The 23508-nt window shown below is 36.2% G+C and overlaps 1 protein-coding gene across 1 annotated transcript in view; it reads left to right on the forward strand.

The window, feature by feature from the left end:
- Positions 1 to 2297: 2297 nt before the first annotated feature.
- Positions 2298 to 23508, forward strand: part of LOC141388554 (uncharacterized) — an 81294-nt gene continuing 60083 nt past the window's right edge. The window contains exon 1 of the mRNA XM_073958476.1: positions 2298 to 7877. Within this exon, the coding sequence (XP_073814577.1) occupies positions 7749 to 7877 (129 nt within the window). The 5' untranslated portion in view covers positions 2298 to 7748. The remainder of the gene's footprint in view (positions 7878 to 23508) is intronic.

The following is a 23508-nucleotide window of genomic DNA, read 5'->3' on the forward strand; positions in this document are numbered from 1 at the left end:
TAGCTAAAGCTTCAAAAGGACTCAAGTGTGGGACTGTTATAAAGGACATACTCAAAGAATTGCATACTGCTTTCTAGAAGACTTTCGTTGACATTAATGCCGTATTGAGGACAAAACGTGTATAGTATTGTTTCAACTATCTTTAAATACGTAAAGTCAAATGACGGTAACGTGGATCCACCAACATCACTGAAGGAGCTTAAGTCATGTAAAATTTCAAAGCTCAATCTTCATATGATGAAACTATCCCTTCTTTTTTCGCTGTTCCAATTTCCTGACACCCCAAAATATGGCCTTAACTTTGTAATTAGAAAAAACTGCGCTTTAAATACCAATAATATTTCACCATTTATATTATATTTCTGACCAATGATACGGAATGATTATTTTTACTTTTCATCCTAGAATATTCGCTTTTATTGCTTAAAAATACTGAAAACATCTTAAGAAAATCTTCTTTACTGCCATCTGTAGAGCCAACTTCGCGGCACCATGCCCTCGTAAAAATTATTACATATTTCACGTAGTCCCGTATCTCTTGCACTCACGATTCAACTACTGTTCTGGCTACAAACATGTTGCTGGGTATTTTGCGTTGCAGCGATATTACGTGGAATGTAATGCTTGGTTTACATTTACGAAATCCACTCGATTTCAACTGTCAATTCCTTTGCATATACGTCAAATGAAAACTGATCTGAAATCCATTGGATTTCGTTTGACGTTTAATCAATGGAATTGACAGTTGAAATCGAGTGGATTTCGTAAATGTAAATTTACTATAATAACATATGCACATATCGACACCTCCAAATAATAGTATGCTAAGTCTAAAAAGTGAACTTCAGTACTATGCTATGTCAATATTTGCTTATAACTTCTGTTCGGATTGACCGATCATTACCGAAAATAGACAGAATTAAAGGACGTTCGACACCTCCAAATAATAGTTAGCTAATTCTGAAAAGCGACTTTTGCAGGACAAGCTCTAAAAGTTTGGAAATTTATTCGACCCTCAGTGCAATGCTAAGTAAATATTTGTTTATAACTTCTGTTCGGATCGTCCGATCATTACCAAAATTTGACAGAATTTAAGTTAAAGGACGTTAAATATAAAAATGTAAAGAACTTGAAAACATGCTAAGTCGACTTAGCATACTATTATTTGGAGGCGTCGATATATCCTGAAACAAAACCACCAAAATCTATACATTGGTCATTTGTCGCCTAGAAATACACACATACATACACATACGCTTTAGGGATTGACGATACCCTTGATACTTGCAGACTCTTATTTAAGGCACATTCCGTCAAAAAGCAGTCATTTGTTCCTCTTTTAAGCTCTTTTTGTTTTAACGTCACGAAGAAATAATGTTTTCAATTTATAAATACATTTATAAATATATGGTCTGTTCCAGTACTGCAAGAATCTACTATTTTTTCCGATAACATAAAGGAAAAAATGTTATCGTAGTAAATAATAGTAGCTTCTTGCAGGTTCTGGAACAGAGCAATTAAAATATAATAATTGACATTTTTCATTCCATCGATATTCGTCGGTATGAGTTAACGATTTCTACAATCGGTAACATAAAGTTACAGAATAGCACAATCGTTAACTCAGCCGAACATTTTTGTTAACTACCGATGTCGTTTCGTTATTTAAAAATGATACAGAATCGCACTACTGGTTGCCTTGCTTTCCTGCTTCATTTCTGACATAATAAAAATAAAAGAATAAAGAAGGCCGAGCCAATTTCGAACTAGGTTGCCTTGGGAAGAAATGCCTTGGTGAGTATATTAAGAACTCTGAAGGACAGATCCGCCGTGAGTCGAACTTTCGCGTTATGGCGTGATGAAGTTTTTGCTAGAGACCCTGTAAGCCATCAGGAATTAGCGTTATATCTTTGTTCACTATTGTTTTAGCTTATTTTTGAGATGATATGTCTGCAGTCAAATCGAATGAGGAGTATTTTCGTAAAGCACTTCGACCTTCTAACTCGCTTCCTTCAATGTCCTTTTCGTCCTTTATTTTAAGAACCACTATAAAAGTACCACAAGATGACGTTTTTCAGCTTCAAATGTTCTGCAAAAAAGTCGCTCAAAAATTTTAGGTACGGCTCTCATTGACAACTAATCGATTTGTTTTTGTTCAGAAAAAGATTATATTTTGTTTTTTTGTATATTCGTTACAGAACATACAAAAACACAAAACACAGTTTTTTCTGAGCAAACAGGGGTAAATGTAAAAAATGACTATGAAAACGCATCAAAATCGAATAGTTGTTGTTTAAGTTAGAATTGGTCACATTGTTTTATTTGGCCCTATGAATCGCATAGGCATATTCGTTGAAATCTCCTCATTCCCATTTATTACACCCCTGTAATAGTATGAGAGATTTCAACGAATATTCACTTGACAACCGCCCTCTTTAAGCATCCATGCAGATGTCAACACAAAATAAAAATAAACAAACAAAAAGAATCGATCGACAGCTTGACTTGCAAGCAACACCCGCGCTTTATCGTAAGCTCTTGGTACATATCGTTGTACATAATTATTCGAAAAAGGTAATATTGTTTACCATCAATAAACACACGGCAATTGAGCCAACCTTTTTACTAATAAAAGTATCGTGTTTTATTTTATTCTATTTCTTTTTATATTGACGGCCACTCGTACGCATTGGGCGTACTGGCTCCATTGGGGAGTCTTTGCAACACTTGTTCCCCCCAAGTCCCTATAGTGCGGACTAAACATTTGGTCGCTTCGGGCCGAATAAACATTTGGTCCTTCGAGCCGGATCCTCCAGTGAATTGGTTTACTTCTGGAATCCCACTAAAATACAGTCCACAATCATATTGCTGCTTACTATTATCGGTACGTATAGTGCATAGTGAGCATCAAAATAAATAAAAAAAACAAGTGTTCGTTTGTTTGTTTGGTCGTTTTGCAACGTCACATATTCCCTTTTTTGTTAATCGGTCAAAGTCCAAATCGTGGACAGACATACGGGAATAATAAAATCAAAACAAAAATAATAAATGTTTTCTTCTGAATATTTCACATTATTTTTCGTTTACCTAATGATTACACATGCAAGTAACTTGCAGACAGTTGTGTATACATATTATAGTCGAAACTTCATTATTTTCGAACTGACACTTGCATGTGTAAACGTTCGGAAAAAAATTGAAGTTACTTTCAAAGCACTTACATTGATTACTGACAAGGAAATTTTGTCGGCAGTGAGGTTGTTAGTTGGTGTGGCAGTGAATATGTGTGAGTGTATTGGTATTTTTCGAACTGTCACTTGGATGTGTAAACGGGGGGTTATTGTCTTCCAAATTGTAGTTAACTTGCTTCATATTGTTGTTACAAAAGGTGTTGAAAATATTCCCAAAAATATTTCTATTTTGCACTGATTTGTTTTCGCTAGCATTAGCAGTGTAAATATACAAACGTATATTCATCAATACATCGATTACATATTTACACTGCACGGTAGAGCTGGCAAACCATCGATATTCCCAACATTAGATATTTCCGATATAATGTTTTAAAATATCGATTGCTATCGATATTATCGTTAAGTTGTCATCGTCATTAATTTGGAATGAAAATGGCGGAAATGTCAATGATTTTCTTGAAAAGCAGCAAAAATTTCTGTTTATTTCAATGAATTTTAGGTTGGGGGTTTTTGTTCCGATAATATCGATAGGAAAAACTATCTATCGATATTGAATTTTTAAATAACAATCGATATTATCGATAGTGCCATCGATTTTTTGCCAGCTCTACTGCACGGCCTATTCGTGGTCCCTTCTGCGTTGATACACATACGCTTGTATAGCTACATATTCCAGCATCGTCGCTCTGTCGTACCGTCTAGTCGGTCAGTACGTGGCTTGCATGCAAATATATACACACACGCATGTACGCATAAATATTGCATTTTTGGACATTCCTCTTTCTGTCGTGTCCGTTTTTATTGCACAGTCTCCCGCCGGTGTATTATTACACAGTACCCGGACAGTAAATTAGTACTGTGACACATATTATTATATTTTATAGTAAATATAATAAATCGGTGTCAGGGAACTTTTTAATAATATTTTTGGACATTTTGGAATTGCGTGCACCCTACAATCGGTCGATTGGACCTTTTCTTGTGTAGGGAGTTATTTAAACATATTTATTGCGATTTGTATATTTTTGGAATTTCAATGTAGTTTGAAATTATTGTTGCATTATTGGACACAAATACGCTACATTCGGTAGTTATTTGTATGCATTTGATATTGCACGCACCCTACAGTTGCTCAATTGGATTTGTTCTATTGTAGAGAGTTTTTTACTCGAATTTTGTGATTATTTGCAGTTTTGATATTGTTTGAATTTCGTGTTGGTTTTTTGAACACAAATACACTACAATCGGTGGTTATTTGTAAATATTTGATATTGCATACACCCTACAATCTGTCAATTGGACATTTTCTTGTGTAGGTCGTTTTAGGCATACTTTTTGAGAAATTTTGTTGGAATTTTGATATAGTTTGTATTTCCAGTTGCAATTTTAGAAACAAATACGCTACATTGGGTAGTTATTTCTATAATTTTGGTGGATGCTTAACTGTACTATATATTTTTTGTGCAATTTATATCGGCTTTTTTGTTAATTATCCCATTCATATTTTTGTAAATTAGATGGTAATTTACAAAATTTGACATTTAACTATTGGTTTTAATTTCTTATTGCAATTTTATGAGCAAATAGTTGTCAATTGAATTTTTGTTGCTTTCGTTTGCAAAATTTCGTTTATTTGATTTGAATATTGTTTCAATTTTGGATTGCGATTTTAAATCAGCACGCTACAATTGGTAGCTTGATTATTATTCCTTTTGTGGAAAGTAAATTAATTTATTTTCATTCTTCTTTGTGGCCTTATATTTTTTGTACTTTGTGTCATTCGCCATTTTGTTGGTTTGTTTTCCCTAGTTTCACTAATATGGCTTTCACTCCTCCACATTTATTAATTCGTGCTTCCAAGTCTATCGTGACATTCGCTGAACACTTCAGTACATTAAAGGAAGACGAACTTGACTTTTATGGCCTAGAAGTTTATTGTGAGGAAATTGAGAAATTGTGGAAGAACTTTCAGGGAACTTTTCAAAAATGCCTCTCTCGTATAGAAAAACCGGAAATTCTTCATTCCATTTATGAGGAGTCGCATGAGAAATATATACGTTGTTTTTCAAAGATAAATAGTTTGTTGTCAAGATTTAGTAGTTCTCCTAAAATGTCCCCGAACACATTGGGTAGTTCGGAAGATTACTTAACAAAACATCCAGGCGACATTTCTTCGAAAAAAACAGTCCTGTGATGCAAATGTTAAAAACCTGAGTTTGTCGTCCCACACTTCTCGTGATGTGGGTACCCAGGTATCTAGTTCTACAATTTCGAATATTGGGAATCCTAGAGCAGACCCAAACTTCATTCTTGATCTTCCAAATGTTGATGACTTTCATAATCTTGCGTTACCTCCTTTGGATATTGAGGTTTTTGATGGAAATTTTCTTAATTGGCCCACTTTTAGAGACTTGTTTAGTGCGGTTTATATAAATAACTCCCAGTTGACAGATATTGAGCGCTTGTGTCATCTGGTGAGTAAAACTAGTGGTGAGGCTCGAGAAATCGTCTCGAAGTTTCCTTTAACTCATCGGAGTTTCGATCTTGCGTGGAATGCATTGAATTCCACCTACGATAATCCAATATTGCTGGTACACAGCCAATTAAAATCATTGTTTTCACTTCCTGTTGTAGATCAGGAAACCAGTTCGGGACTAAAATCAATACAGCGTGGAATAAATAGTTGCCTTTCGGCAATGGCAATTTATGAAATACCTACGGATAATTGGGATCCGATCGTGGTTTTCATTTGCTTACAATAATTGCCTAAGATCACACACGCTTTATGGGAGCAAAGTGTGACAAATAAGTCTCGTCTTTCAACTTGGAAAGAATTAGATGCATTCTTGACAGGGAGAATTCGAACTCTTCTGTGTTTGCATGAAATGAGAAGTGTTGGCACTTTGTATAATTCGACTTGTAAAGTGTCTCCTAAATCTTGCTCTTCTTCTCCTCACTCTTCTCCCAGTCCCAAACTCTTTTCGACACCTCTTCGTTCGTCTCCTAATACTTGTTGCGTTCTTTGTGCACAGCAACAACACAAATTAAATGTTTGCCAGCGGTTCGTAAATTGTACGCCATTGGAAAGATATAAATTGGTCAAAAGGCATCGTTTGTGTGTGAATTGTCTTCAGAAGGGACACGAAGTGAAAAATTGTGTTAGCCGTTGTTGTCGAAAGTGCAATCAGAGACATCATACTCTATTGCACAGAGATCGCTCTATTGTGAGCAGTTAGAGTCAAATTGTGACTCCCAGAAGTGCGAAGTTGTCTGCTTCAGCTTCCACTTTTCGGCCTAGAACTCTAAATGGTAGTTGTAATTCTTCCTCAGCTTCTAGCGTTCTTTCGACGTCGGTAGATAATGTAGTTAGACAATCCTTCCACGTCAGGCAGAAAAGAAAAGTTCTATTGGGAACAGCGCTGGTGAATATCGTTCACCAAGGTGTCTCTTTTCCTGCTAGGGCGCTAATTGACCCAGCTTCTGAGTCGTCTCTCATTTCGGAACGACTTCAGAAGGATCTGGGACTCCAGGTCCAATCCAATAAATCGTCAATATCTGGAGTTAATGGTACTGTCACAGCTACATGTCATAAAATTTGTTCGCTTAAACTTCGTAGTCGTGGTGACAGGTCGTCTATTTTTGAGACTTCGGCGTTGGTAGTAGATTCCATATCGAGAAATATTCCAACCTTTTCGGTCACTTCGGACCTTAAGTCGGATTTGTCGAATATAGTTTTGGCAGATCCTCAATTCGGCGAATCGCGCCCAATAGATATTTTGATAGGAGCAGATTTGTACCCGAAGATAATTAAAAATCATTCTCTTCGACTTTCGTCTGGTTCACTGCTCGCTCAAAATACATCGTTTGGGTGGATCATTACTGGCCCTGTCACATAATTTGTCGTTTTCGTAAATCGTACGGAAAAAAGTTGTAAAGCGGCCTCAAACAAACATAACGAACGTTAGCTCACGTTGCACTATCGTTCGCAGGGTCCCTAATGGCCCTTTCGTTAGCCAGGTCTATAGTGATCTGCACAACTACTGGGTCCCTAATGGCCCAGTCGCTTGAATGGTCCCTTATGACCATATTTACCGCGGGGTCCCTAATGGCCCGGGGTCCCTAATGGCCCAATCGTTTAGTTTGTAAGCCTATCACATGGTCCCTAATGGCCATATTTACCGCGGGGTCCCTAATGGCCCGGGGTCCCTCATGGCCCATCGTTTAGCATGTAAGAAATTATTTGAAAAAATGATATGCTAAAAAAAAAAAAAATTAAAATTGTTTGAAAAAATGTAAAAGGTTATTGCTCACGCCTGCACTACACTAATGCTGAATATAATAAACGATTGCTAATTTCGAAATAGTTAAAACATTTGGATGTTTCAAGGGAGGCGGCAAATGTTTAAGTTAGAATTGGTCACATTGTTTTATTTGGCCCTATGAATCGCATAGGCATATTCGTTGAAATCTCCTCATTCCCATTTATTACACCCCTGTAATAGTATGAGAGATTTCAACGAATATTCACTTGACAACCGCCCTCTTTAAGCATCCATGCAGATGTCAACACAAAATAAAAATAAACAAACAAAAAGAATCGATCGACAGCTTGACTTGCAAGCAACACCCGCGCTTTATCGTAAGCTCTTGGTACATATCGTTGTACATAATTATTCGAAAAAGGTAATATTGTTTACCATCAATAAACACACGGCAATTGAGCCAACCTTTTTACTAATAAAAGTATCGTGTTTTATTTTATTCTATTTCTTTTTATATTGACGGCCACTCGTACGCATTGGGCGTACTGGCTCCATTGGGGAGTCTTTGCAACACTTGTTCCCCCCAAGTCCCTATAGTGCGGACTAAACATTTGGTCGCTTCGGGCCGAATAAACAGTTGTCAATGAGAGCCGTACCTAAAATCTTCTGAGCGAACATTTCGAAGCTGAAAAACGTCTTCTTGTGATACTTTTATAGGGGCTCTTAAAATAAAGGACGAAAAGGACATTGAAGGAAGCGAGTTAGAAGGTCGAAAATAATCCTCATTCAATTTGACTGAAGACATGTCATCTCAAAAATAAGCTAAAGCTACAGTTAACAAAGATATAACGCTAATTCCTGATGTCTTACAGGGTCTCTAGCAAACACTTCATCACGCCATAACGCGGAAGTTCGATTCACGGCGGATCAGTATTTCGGGGTTCTTAATATATTCACCAAGGGCTTTCCTTTCAAGAGGAATTTTTCGTGCCCCAGACATTCACCTCCAGTGTAATTTGTAATAATTATTGCAAATGCTTCGAAAAAAAATTCAGCAACATTTAGTAAACATTATCGTGTACAAGGACAAACCTTTTATAACACATTAGTCTTGTTGTAGAGGATATAAATAAATATATTAAGAAAAATATTCGCCGCAATATATATTCATATTTCTAGCTCTAATTTCACAATCTGATTGGCTTTTTCTGTAATTTGGGAAAATTGATGCTTGGTTTACATTTACGAAATCCACTCGATTTCAACTGTCAAATTCATAGGTTAAACGTCAAATGAAATCCAATGGATTTCAAATGAGATTTCATTTGACGTTTGAGCTATGGAATTGTCAGTTGAAATCGAGTGGATTTCGTAAATGTAAACTTAGCATTAGTCTATCGCCATAAAATTTCATATATAAGGTTTTTGGATCAAATGGAGAAAAATAGGGGGTAGGGTTTAAAAAAGACCCTAATATACATTCGTACAATAAAACAATGCTCATAATAATGCTTATATCTTTTTGCAACTGTATTTATATATGTAGGTAGATGGATTTGTTTGAGGTCAAATGACACCTCGACCGTACGCAAACAGTTGGCAATATACACTGACCATTGAGTATTTTGCGAACTTGCTTATGTTATTCGAAAACAAGTACACACGTATGTTTGAATATTTGCATTATTACAACATTTAGTGCCTAAATGCAGCATTTAAAAATCTCGACGAGTCATGATTAATTTTGAAATAACCAAAATGAACCTGACCTTTTACATTTGAAACGAATAGTTTGGTTACAATTGACATTCAGACGTACAAGAATTCCTACTCGTAAACCTTATACTCAAAAGAGTTTATTGACAAAATACAAATAACTTCTTAAATTGTGTTTAAGTAAATAGAAGGAATTCGAAATGTACAACTCATATTCCGTGCGGCCATAACAATTAAATAAATTACTTTTTAATTCCATATTTTTTATTCACTTATGAAATATTGGATGGAAATGATGATATTTTGCAATAAAAAATTAACAAGTGATAAATAACACTGGTCAACAAAATTAATAAAAGTTGGCTGTTTCTTTCATCCGAATGTTTTGCATTTCATACTCAAATTGGCAAGTTATTTTTAAATCCGGAAACAGTTTTTCTCCATCAGGGGCTAAAGGGCTGGGTGCATAAGCTGCCTTGCCTGATTGCCTTGCTTTCCTGTTTCATGCTGACATAACAAAAATAAAAGAATAAAGAAGGCCGAGCAAATTTCGAACTGGGTTGCCCTTTTCTTTTTTATTCTTTTATCAGAAGCAAGCAGGCGAGGCAGCTTATGTACCTAGGCCATAAAGGCCTAGGTACATAAGCTGCCTCGGCTTTCTTTAAACTTTTAAACTTTTATTATTATATTAAGCAAGAAAGCAAGGCAATCAAGCAAGACAGCTTATGTACCTAGGCCTTAAATTCTGTTTCTCTGAAAATGTGAAATGAAAACTTATATAAAGGCAAAAACTGTCAAATGAAAAAAATTATAAAGGAAATATTTTTCATTTCAAATTTTCATAGAACAAGCAATCCAGCCCCAGCTCTAGCACTTGTTTTTGAGATATTTTACGATTTTTGCCCAGATTTTAGTTATCACCAAAAATTTTGTTGGGTGTTTTTAAACATGAATTTATTAAGGCGATGTCGTGTTCTCTATCCAAACAGTTTCTGCTATATTCATCGTAAATAAGTCTTGGGAAATATAGAAGACCACACCAAAAAAAATTTTCTCCGTTTTTGTTGTGATAATTTACGAAATTGCCCGTAAAGTGGCATTTACATCTAACATGTTTAATAAACATGCATCATTTATGTTGTCAATTCCATAGAATATCTATCAAATAAATGACGTAAATGTCCAAAGTACCTGTTTAACAGTTGTGGATACTTAAAGTCGAAACTTCAATTTTTTCGAACTGACACTTGCATGTGTAAACGTTCGGAAAAAAATTGAAGTTACTTTCAATGCACTTACATTGATTACTGAAAAGGAAATTTTATCGGCAGTGAGGTTGGTAGTTGGTGTGGCAGTGAATATGTGTGAGTGTATTGGTATTTTTCGAACTGTGTAAACGGGCGGTTAAATGTAAGTTTTAATTCAGTGTTCACCAGCAACAACAAATTCAACCGTGTGTTTGTGTTGGACACGCACACGAGATTATCTATCCCTCTCTAGATAAACATCGTGTGCGTTAATTCATTGCTAAAACAAAGAAGGTGATAGGTGGTGGGAGTAACGTTCAAACTCACCACAATTGAGATTGTGTGTGTTCACACAGACACGGCTCGCGAGCCCAGTGGTGATTAACACTGTTTTAATTTCGTTTTGCGTACTACGAGGTTCACTATAAAACTTTCTGGCATAGGCAACACGCATATTCGCCAGGCGTCATTTTACATTTTTTTGGAAAGTTTGACAGTTTTTAGCCTAAGCGTACTCAGGACGGTTTGACTTCGACCATGTGTTGGGTTGTTTACAGTGATTGAGCAACCTCCAACATATAGTTTTTGAACGCTTTTGCAGCAATTTTTGGCGATTGCTGCTATTTTTCGGGTTCATACGCATAGTTCCATGATTCGTCACCTGGATCCATCTTATAAACGTATTTTGAATCCAGCGAGAAAAACCCATTTTTTGCCGTTCATGCAATATTACATGTTAGTTGGTGGAATAAATGCCCAAGGATGCCTCTATCTCACGGTACATAATATGGCGATCATGCATTACCCGTTCACGCACGGCTTAATTTTTTCTGGTACAACGGCTGTTTTTGAACGACCCTCACGAACTTCGTTTTTTTTGGCGAGTCTCGGCTACGACAGAATACATTAAACTAGTTTTTCGTAGTGCTATAGAATGGTCCTTTATCGACATACAAAGGCTTAAGGCCTGCGTACATAAGCTGCCTTGCCTGCTTACATTGCTTACTTCTGATAAAAGAATAAAAAAGAAAAGGGCAACCCAGTTCGAAATTTCCTCGGCCTTCTTTATTCATTTATTTTTATTATGTCAAAAATGAAGCAGGAAAGCAAGGCAATGAGGCAGAGCAGCTTATGTACGCAGGCCTTTAGCCGAGATTATCCACGTCGAAAGTTGTGAAAAATAATCGGACGAAAATTTTCACAAGTAAATTCCAGTTTTTTTACAAATTGATTTTTTCAAGTCACTGTAAACAGCCCATCGATATTATCGGACTAAAAATTCCTAACCTAAAATCTATAGAAATTACCCGTTTTTTCGATTTTGTTGATTTGAGCAAGTAGTTGTGAAAAAGTAGTAGTAGCATTTTGTGAAAAATTAAAGGTTATATAGCATTTTTGAGTTTTTATTCCCTAAAGGCCTGCGTACATAAGCTGCCTTGCCTGATTGCCTTGCTTTCCTGCTTCATTTCTGACATAATAAAAATAAAAGAATAAAGAAGGCCGAGCAAATTTCGAACTGGGTTGCCCTTTTCTTTTTTATTCTTTTATCAGAAGCAAGCAAGGTAAGCAGGCAAGGCAGCTTATGTACTCACCCCTTAAGGGGTATTACGTCTTTGTGCATTTGTATGTAACATACAAAAGCATACGAAATAGACCCATATTTCTTTTTAGGGATATACATTTAATCACTTTCTGAGTCGATTTATGCATGCCCGTCCTTCCGTCTGTCCATGTATTTTTGTTCGCAACGTACAGGTCGCATTTTATGTCAAATTCAGCAGAAAATTGGGGACTAAATTTTTTTGTCATAGGAAGAACGCTATTGCTTTTGGTGAAATTCGCTTCAGATTTAGATATAGCTCCCATATATATATTAGCCGATTTCACGTATTTTCTGTACCAAGCACGCTATATATGACCGATTTCAATGAAATTTAGAACGTGTGACTGAATTCGGTCTAGAAATAAATGTGCCAAATTATATGGAAATCGGTTCAGATTTGCATAAAGCTCCCATATATATTTTCGGCCGACTTCACGTATTTTCTGTACCAAACACGCTATATATGTCCGATTTCAATGAAATTTGGAATGTGTGACTGAGTTCGGTCTGGAAATAAATGTGCCAAATTATATCGAAATCGGTTAAGATTTGTATATTGCTCCCGTATATATTTTACATATTCACAGAGGTGTAGGGTATCATATAGTCGGCCCCGCCCGACTTTGTGTTGTATTTGTGCAAAATGTCAACAAAAGCACGTAACATTCCGCCATTTTTTTGACAAATTAGCGATAATATCGCTATCGATACTTTGAAAACCTATTCTTGGGAATATCGATAGTTTGCCAGCTCAAGTCGTGAGTACGCTTAAGTTGGGTACACATTGTCAGTTTTATATGACAGCTTTGTTGTTGCTTGCTAGTGTGGCCGTTCATTTTTGTCATTCATCATGCAACCGCAAAATGTTTTGTTTGAAAGTTATCGATAATTGCGAAATATCGACATTCAAAACTGACAATGTGTACCCAGCTTTAGGCTAAAAAACTGTCAAACTTTCCAAAAGAATATCAAATGACTGACACCTGGCGACACTGCGCGTTGCCTAGGCCAGAAAGTTTAGTGACCCACACCACTCCTGCCCGTCCGTCGGTTGAAATCAAGATACAGCTCGCAATTTTTAAGATAGAGCATTGTAATTTCCCAGCAAACCAAATGTCGGATGTCCGACACATCTGAACAATTTCGGAAGCAAAATCGTTCAGATTTAGTTCCGATTACTATACAATTTGTCGTAGGGGAATTCGTTCAGATTTCGTGCCGTTTTCGGAGAGAATGTCTAATGTAAATTTCCATCCGAATATAGGAATGTTTTTCTTCCGATTTCGGTGCCAATTCGGAGCGAAATGTCGGAAACAAATTTCAACAAATACCTTTTGTATGTATCTAACATACATCATTTTAGTTTGTTGTCAAAAAACAAAGTGGTTGGTTATGAAATTCGCATATACAATTTTTAAATATTTTAAATATAAATGCAACATATAATAATTCAAGTTAGCTGATAGACTCGACATATTCTTTCACAAAGTTTACATTGTTCTACTATAACTGGAAAATGATAACAAAAAATGAAAAAATGCAAATCATTAGAAACGTTTGAAATTGCAATCTTCCAATAAACAAGTAAAAAAGTATCAGTCGGCTTTGCCGACAGAGATATACCCTCAGCATGGGTGACATTTGAACTTGCCGAACATAGTCCATTATGGAAATGATTCTTATTTTGATATTTCGATAGATATCGCGCCCACTAGTCATTTCAGTGGGTCTTCGTATATCTTTAGGACCAGTATACCAGGAAGCATGGACTTGTCCACAAAAAACATAATATCGCTTTAAACAGGACCACAACGAAGAGTATGGGTATACATTTCCGAAGGATCTTCGAACAGATCCTTAACTGCACTTAGGCACAAATGTTGAACTTTTTAGTGAGAGGTACCCTAAGGAGAGGACTGATATGGACCATTTTAGAAATTAAACAAAATTTGGATAAAATATTAAAAGATCAAAAGTTGGGCCAATTCGAACTGAAACTACGTTTGAACAAAATATGACGAAGGGCAAATTTTAGACCAAATCGGTTGATCAGTTCGAGAGTTATAGTACTATCCAGCCACTTCATATGAATATGATTTTTTATACCTTTCGGACTGTTGTATCAAGAAGTATGGACTTGCCCTAATAAAAACTATTACCGTCGTAAGTGAGGAAGCGAATGCAAGATACTTCAACAAAAATCAAAGCGATTCGAGAGCAGGTCTTAAAGTGAACTTATTAGAAATTTTGTGTGGGAGGTACCTGAAGGAGTGGACAAATATAGACCATATTTGAACCTGATCTATATCTGGTAGATATATTACGATGTGTAAAGTATTGGTCAAATCGGTCACTCACTTCAAGAGTTATCGTGCGCACAAATATTCCGAACATTTTCAAACTTTTGTGGGGGAGGTACCGGGAGGAGTGGACCGACGCATCTTCGAACTTAAACTAAGTTTGGGCAAAATATTACGAAAGCCAAATTTTGGACCGAATCGGTTGATCCGTTCGAAAGTTATCAGACATACAGACAGACGGACGGACATGGCTAAATCAACTCCAAATTGTCTGAAATGGATTTCGTCCAAACATACTTGGGGTCTAAAACCATTATTTCGATGAGGCACATTTTGCCCGTATAAAAGTGTATATGGTAAAAACCAAAATTCCTTTGCATTTGAAAAAATTAAAAAATTTTTTGCGGGCACATCTACAATGTTTGTTATAGATATTAAGGAAAAAATTCTGGTTTCAAGTCTGTTCGCGTTCACAAAATTGGAAGATGCGCGCAAAAGTTATAGCGGTTTTTATTCTCATATAAAGAAAAAATATTCAAAAATATCTTATTTGTTGCTATGAGAAAATGTATGCATACATCGTTAACAGCATTCCATATGTAATCGTACTTACTTACTTAGCTGGCCCATTACAGAACATTTGTTCCATAGGCCGAACTAAGAAAAGATCTCCATTCCTCACTATTTGTTGCTTCGCACTCTGGAATACCGCGCCTTTTCATCTCATCATCCACTTGTTTGCGCCATCTATTCCTTGGCCTGCCAATTCTTATGATATGGCCCAGCCAAAGCAAACGCTACATCTCGATACGTTTAACAATATTGATGTCGTTGTATATCAGATACAGCTCGTGGTTCATGCGACGTCGATATTCGCCGTCAACGCAGATTGGTCCGTAGATCTTTCGAAGAATTTTTCTCTCAAACACACCAAGCACTGCAATGTCTGCTTGTGCAAGTACCCAGGCTTCGGAGCCATACATCAGCACGGGTAGTATCAGTGTTTTGTAGAGCGTTATTTTTGTTTGACGAGATGTGGCTTTGTTTTTAAACTGCTTACTTAAACCAAAGTAGCATCTGTTGGCCAATACAATTCTTTTTTTATTTCACAGCTGATGTCGTTTGTTGTGTTTACGGAGGTGCCGAGGTAGACGAAGTCTTTTACTACCTCAATATTATAGGAACCAACTTCCACAGTCGGTCCGAGCTCAATGGACGCATTGCGCGTCGACACCATCAATTTGGTCTTCTCACCGCTTACCGCCAGACCCACTTTAGCAGATTCTTCTTCGACCTTTATAAAGGTATCAGTTACTTCTTTTACTGATCGGCCCATGATGTCTATATCATCAGCATAAGCAAGTAACATGTGACTATTGGCGTAGATTGTGGCACTTCTTTTGACGTTTGCCTCTCGTATAACCTTTTCTAGTAGGATGTTGAAGAGATCACACGAAAGGCTGTCTCCTTGTCTGAAACCTCTTTTGGTACCAAACTCTTCGGTTCTTTCCTATTTTAACTGAGGATCTCGTGTCAACAAAGCCGGATGAGCTTTGCGGGGATACCAAATTCAGACATGGCTTGGAATATCTTTGAACGCAGCGGGCTGTCGAAGGCTGCTTTATAATCGACAAAAAGGTGGTAGGTGTCGATCTGCATTTCTTGGGTCTTCTCCAGGATTTGCCGCAGGGTAAATATCTGGTCAATGGTGGACTTGCCAGGTCTAAAGCCGCATTGGTATGGTCCAATTATCTCGTTGACCATAGGCTTTAGTCGTTCGCACAATATCCCTGACACGATCTTGTAGGCAATAGGGAGTAGACATATGTCCCTATAGTTAGAGCATACAGTCTTATCTCCCTTCTTATGGACGGGGCACAGGATACTCAGGTTCCAATCGTCGGGTACTCGTTCTTCCTGCCAGATGGTGCTAACTAGCTGATGAATACACCTTATCAGCGTGACGCCTCCGGTTTTGAACAGCTCGGCTGGTAAGCCATCGGCCCCTGCTGCCTTATTATTCTTCAGCCGATTTATTGCTGTCTTTACCTCATCTTGGCTGGGATTGGGACTGTGGTATCTTCGTCGTCTTCGCTGCTATTGGATACCAACAGATTTGAAAAATGTTCTTTCCATATCCTGAGTACACTATTTGTATCAGTTACCTAATTACCTTGCTGGTCTCTACAGGAGGATGTGCCTGTACCAAAGCCATCAGTTTGATGCTTGACTCTTTGGTAGAATTTTCGGACTTCATTCAGGCTCCTGTACATCTCGATTTTTTCACACTCCCGCTTTTCCATCTCTCTCTTTTTTCTGCGGAAAAGACGTTTCTCCTCTCTTCTGTTCTCCTTGTATCTCTCTCGTGCGCTACGCGTTGCTACGGATTGTAAAGTAGCCCTATATGCCGCATTTTTCTCTTCGGTGGCAGCACGACACTCCTGATGATACCATGGATTCCTTGGTGGAGGTCTCTGGTATCCAAGTATGGATTTTGCGGCTGTTTGCATGGAGTGGGCAATGCTTTGCCATTGCGCTGATATGTTATATGGATGAGGAGTGCTTTGATTAAGCAATTGGGCTAGTTGAGTGGAATTTGCTGTGGCTATCTGTTGTGATTGCAGCTACCGATGTCTAACTTTCGTGTTGTGTCTGTTCGTACTTTGTTTGCTACGTTTAAGCGGGTGCGTACCTTTGCTGCAACAAGGTAGTGGTCCGAATCAATGTTTGCGCCTCGGAACGATCGTACATCCAACACGCTCGATGAATGTCTTCCATCTATCACAACATGATCAATTTGAATATCGATATGATTAAATCTGGTACTGCTAACTACCATTTTTTTTGCAGCTGCAAAGTCTATCAGCCTCATAGCATTGTCAGATGTTTCACTGTGGAGACTGAATTTCTTGACTGTTGGGCCAAAGATATTCTCCTTCCCAATTTTGGCATTAAAATCGCCTAGAATGATTTGAATGTCATGGGCAGGGCAACGGTCATATGTTTCTTCTAAGCGCTCGTAAAATATATCTTTGGTCTGTTCGTCCTTTTCTTCAGTGGGAGCATGAGCGCAAATAAAGCTGATGTTGAAGAATTTAGCTTTTATTCGAATTGCAGATGTTTTAGTCTCCGACTAACTTCGAATCCACAACCAAACTCATACTTTACGTCATGGCAGCTATAATACAGTGCGTCTATTCGTAGACGTTTAAATATTTAATAAATTTATTATTATTTTCGCGGAAAATCAACAAATAATAAAAAAAATTGATGTAAATCCAAATTATCCTGTTCCAGAGTCTGTAGAAACCCTCAAAAAATGAATTAAAAAATATATACCAGCGTCGCCCAAGAGAATTCCATCAAACTAAAGCAAGGGTTTATGTATAGGTGAATAAACAACAACCAAATGATGTTTATCATGCGTTTTTGCACACTTACACTGTGAATGGGAGAGAATAGTAAATGCAAAACAACTCAGTGGGCGCCCTCAGTATAGAGATGGGCGACCCTGATCTAGACAATGCGTAGAAAAATGTGAAACCAAATTTATAGAGATTGGGTACATAAATTGCATATTATAGCAACAACAAAAGAGAAAAACTTATTGTTGGAACATATTGTTGCAAATATATTTTTTGGTTTGATTCGAAAAAATAGAACAAATATTTGGAAGTTCTCCAACTATTTCGCTAAAATCCCGTAGAATAATTAATGTGAATTGCTAAAACTTTATCAACCTTTTTCAAACTTAACTAGGCTTCTTTTATAAGAAATTACTTAAGCAAGCATGACATGTTTCTTATGTACAGAGATGGCCTTTATTTCCTTACAAACTAAAATATATCTACAATGTAGATTCTACATACATATGTACGTTTTACTGATTACGACAAGTGCAGTGCAATATGATAAATTAATAGATATTCTTACGACCATTGGCATTGAAATAATGCAATACGATGCTTAAAAAGATTGTATTAGCACCAAACAGCATATTTCCATTAAAATATTACTTACTATGTCTTCCGTACTCCATTCTCCCTTTACATTAGCATCTGCAGTTTGATACCAATACAAGATTTTTATAAGGTTACCATAGACCGTGGATGTCGGATCGTTTTCATCTGTTATGTTCGAAAAAAAACTAATTCAACAGAGGTCGTATTACATTGTATTTTTGTTATTTGGGAGACATACCATCGTTCAAATACAAGGTAGATGCATCGGCGAAAATTACAACAGAGCAACTTTTCTAGTAACATAAGATGTCAAAATTTGTAAACAAAAGGAATCAAATTCCAGTCGCCTTGACATTTTTAATTTGTTTCAAAATTTAAATTAATTAATACAAAATAAGTTTTCAAGTTGAAATAAAAATAGGTAAAAAAACTTTTTAAGTTAAACGGTTTTATGTTAAACATACATTGCAATGTTTAAGATTTCAATTTTGTATAGTATATTGTATTCTGCTTGTTGAGCCCTTTCATTGGATACCCATATTGATGGGATTGATAAAACCTACGTTATCCGCCATTTTGTAGCGGCCGCCATCTTGAATTTATAATGATAATGAATAAATATAATTGTATTGTCACCAAAATCCAAAGTGTATACAAAATTTCAGATTAATCGGTTGACAGGAAGAGGGTGAAATTTGAATTACTAAATTTGACCCAAGAATAAATAATAAATAAAACAAACGGGGTGAGCTAAATAAAACCATTTAAAAATGTTTTGGTTTTTACTATATATTGTAAATTAATAATTATTGTGGTGGTCGGCATCGGTTAATTACAGCCGAAAACACATTCAACGTTTGAGTAAAGTTTTTCGACACTTCTGGTAAAATATTAACAGACCAAGGGCATTACATGCGTCACACGTTAACATTAACGTATCGCCATAACATTTCATATAAAAAATTAGAACTCCTGAAAAATATTCGAACTCCTACCCCTAAACTGTTTCCATTTGATCCAAAAACCTTAGCTCAAATGGAAAAAGTTTAGGGGGTAGGAGTTCCAATTTTTTTTTAATTTTGGTTCACTCTAGTTTACAGCTATGATCAAAAATGCAATGTGACAATTTTGCAAAAAGTCGAAGGAATATGCTGCTTAAGTATTAGAGGAGGACTACACCAGTTTTGGCTTTAGAGACGATTCTGGTTGATAGAAATTCAGGTTAGACAGACGAGTTTAAAAACTTAAGAGATTATGTCAATGGCACATAATTTCAAAAATGAAGTAATTTAATAATATAAAAACACTGTAAAACATTTTAAAGTAATCTTGTGCAAGCAATTTGATCTGAGGATTTTTTTCAGGTTGGAAATTGAAATATTGACTTTTTAAAGAAATTTTATGCTATATCTCTGAAATCTATGTGAATCTTCATCTCACCTCTGAAGCAAATTTGTAGATAAGGGCAAGAATAAAATATTTGTACAAATAATGAACTCGAAAAACTACATTTATTGCTTCAAATTTTATAAAGTTTCGAAAAATTCCATGATTTGTATACATTTCGCAGCATATATCCAAAACATTTTTTCTAATTATTTCCTTTTGGAAAAATATTCGCTGGAATGCACTATAGGCCCAATGGCAGGTTTCTGAAGCAAAAAGTCTATTTTTGAAGTCATATATTTGATAAAATAGTAACGGGATTAGATTCTTAACACTTTGAGCCACTTAGAAACAAAATCATTTCAACCTGGCAACGCTTCATGACCACATATCGGACAGTCAAAGATATTGCATCTTACGAGTACATTGTAAAATTTTATAAAAATCTATCAAACGAAGAATAAATTTGTTTTGCTCGACAATTAAAAACCGCTAACATAATAAACAGTTTTTTTAATGGATAATTCGTGTAAAGGTATGTAAATTAATATTCTGATTAAGAATAAAAAAAGTTAGATTTGGTAAGGAATATTTGATGTAGACTTATGGTGTATTTTTTGTGTAGTTTATATAGTCCGGTCAAAATAGACATTGAAATAGCAAAAATTCCAACAGGGCTGAATTTTGGTGGAGAGCTGGGGTTTGCCGTTAGAAGCAACGTCCTAAAAGACCCCATCGATCCCATGTGTGCAAAAAAAGTTATTCGGGGTCAAAGGTCAAATTTTAATGGTTTTTAGGTTCTCGGATTTATTTTTTGAAAACGGTTAATCTAATCAAAAAGTGACTAAAGTAAATACTGTAGACAGAAAAATTATCTACAAGTTTTATCTTTATAATTTTTTCCTAGAAGGAACCATTCTTGAGATATAGCTGTTCTAAAAAACACATGATTTTTATGCACTTATAAGGGAAATATGCACATATTCAGACGAACCGGCTAAAATAAGCGAAGTAATCGGGTCTGTCCCCCAAAAAACATATATTTTCTTGAAGAGCGAAATTGTAGCTATCTTCTAAAAAAAATTCCAACAAAATCGGAGCAAGTTTAATAGAGTTATTCAATGTTAGAGTCATTTTATGCAAAAATAGCACATTTAACCCACATGTATGTATAATCGAAAGCCCAACGGGAACGACCCTAACGAAAACTCTCCGATTTTTTTCAAGTTTTGTCAAAAGGTAGGGTTTGTTGCGCTGATTACGGAAATGTATAATTTTTAACGGTTGCGGATCCGGTTCGCCGGTTATTCAACCCGAAAGGCCAAATTTAAAAACCGGGTTAGATACGGTTCTACTGAACCGATTACTGCAAAGTGGATATCGTTTGAAAGCTTATGAAAGTATCTAACACATCGTGTCATTACTTTAACCGGTTCGCCTCATAATGTACTTACGCGGCTAATTTTTTATTTGACCATTAGATCGCGATAACTCGAAAATGGTAAGTCTTTTTTAAAAATCATAAAGACCACTCTTGTAGACAATTATTAAATCTACAACTATTACTTTAGCCGGCTCCTGCTAAGTCTTACCGTTTTTGAGAAAAATTAAAAAAAACTGAATAATGCCTCCAAAAATGATCTTTGACCCCGAATAACTTGTTTTGCACACATGGGATCGATGGGGACTTTTAGGACGTTGCTTCTAATGGCCAACCCTAGCTCTCCACCAAAATTTAGCTTTGTGGGAGTTTTTGCTATTTCCCCCTTATACGCATGTCTATTTTGACCGGACTAATATTGTAGTTTATATGGTTTTTGGAACAGAACTCTCGGTATTGCGACGTATTCGCGAAACTATATATATGTAGCAGAAGGTAATAGTGAGTACTATATATGTAGAAAATTTTATCCCCGTATGGATCCGTAAACTTATAGAAAAACACTTACAGATAGCGTGACACTTAAACATTTGGATATTTTTGAGTATTGGGCTGGGCTGAGAGTGGGACTTGTCAATATGACACAAGTCGCGAAATTTGTTAGTTATATTAATCGAGTTATACCAAGCATTGAAATCTTTTATGTTCAAGATCTCTTTATGTAGTAATTGGGACTACAAAAACCTACTAAATTTAAAAATCTTGACCTGTAATTATAAAGTATTCAAAAATTTAACGAGATCGCGGTATTCTACTTCCAAATCATCAATTAATGATGGAGCTCACAATTACTATTGTAATACGTCAAATGATCTCTGAGATTTCGCGTTTAGCTAAAACCCGTTGTGGGGGAGGTCCCGCGCCCCCTCCAATTTTCGGTATAAAAACTACCTTACGATCTATTTTAAGATCTAAAAAATCTACAGTCAAAATTTTATCAAATTCGGTCCAGCCATTTCGGAGGATTTTTATTTCGAACATCAGTTTAGCTGATACTGACCAGAATTTGAGAAATTATGTAAAATTTTCTATATTTTATCGATTTTGATGCCCTAGATGGGGTTTTTCTTATATGGTCTGTTCAAAAGATAAGTTCTACTAGTTTGAGGCTAAAAAATTGCCAATGACAGCAAGGCCAAATGCCTGTTCGTTTCTGAGATAAAGGTTTAGATAAGGTCATAAAATCCTAACTGGATCTGACAGCACAATACCCAACTAGGGTTTTTGTAGTATCAATATGTATTTTTAAAAAATGCATACCAGAAGTTGTTAGCATTTTCAGTGTTGCATAGTGTAATCCTAGAGATGGACATTGGGTAAATACCCAATGGGTAAATACCCGGTAAATTGGGTAAATACCCATTTGTGGGTATTTATTTGGGCATTTACTATATTGAATCGCTAATACAACATCTTAGACCCTATTTCTGGGTTTAGGTTATGAAATCGATTCAAAATGGATAGTTTTACAATACTTTAAACAAGTGGGTAAATACCCGAGTATTTACCCAAGTGTTGGGTAAAAACTCATTAACTGCCGAACCACTTGACGTAGGCTGACAAAATTTGGCTCAAATCTTACTTATGTCAAGAGAAAATCTAGCATTGAAAATGGGGTCTCTGGGTCCATGTTTTGATATAGCCCCCATATAACCGTACCTCCCGATTTAAGGTATTTTTTTGTCTATTAGCCTCATTGTACAATCATATTGGCTGAAATTTGTAATAGTGAGTTCTCAATATGTAGAAAATACCCTTGCAAAAACTTGTCAACATAGGTCTACGTTTTGTAATAGCTCTCATATAAGGGTACCCCGATTTCGAGTATTTACCCAAATGTTGGGTAAAAACTCTTTAACTGCCGAACCACTTGACGTAGGCTGACAAAACTTGGCATAAATCTTACTTATGTCAAAAGAACTTCTGGTACTGAACATGGGGTCTCTGGGTCCATGTTTTGATATTGCCCCCATATAGCCGTACCTCCCGATTTAAGGTATTTTTTACCTATTAGCCTCATTGTACAATCATATTGGCTGAAATTTGTCATAGTCAGTTCTCAATATGTAGAAAATACCCTTGCAAAAACTTGTCAACATAGGTCTACGTTTTCTAATAGCCCTCATATAAAGGGTACCCCGATTTCGAGCATTTACCCAAATTTTGGGTAAAAACTCTTTAACTGCCGAACCACTTGACGTAGGCTGACAAAACTTGGCATAAATCTTACTTATGTCAAAAGAACTTCTGGTACTGAACATGGGGTCTCTGGGTCCATGTTTTGATATAGCCCCCATATATCCGTACCTCCCGATTTAAGGTTTTTTTAACTATTAGCCACATTTTACAATCATACTGACTATAATGTGGTACAGTGAGTTCCCAATATGTATAAAA

The sequence above is a fragment of the Musca autumnalis genome, unplaced genomic scaffold, assembly GCF_047663935.1.
Source record: "Musca autumnalis isolate F117 unplaced genomic scaffold, ASM4766393v1 scaffold_1, whole genome shotgun sequence".
NCBI lineage: Eukaryota > Metazoa > Arthropoda > Insecta > Diptera > Muscidae > Musca > Musca autumnalis.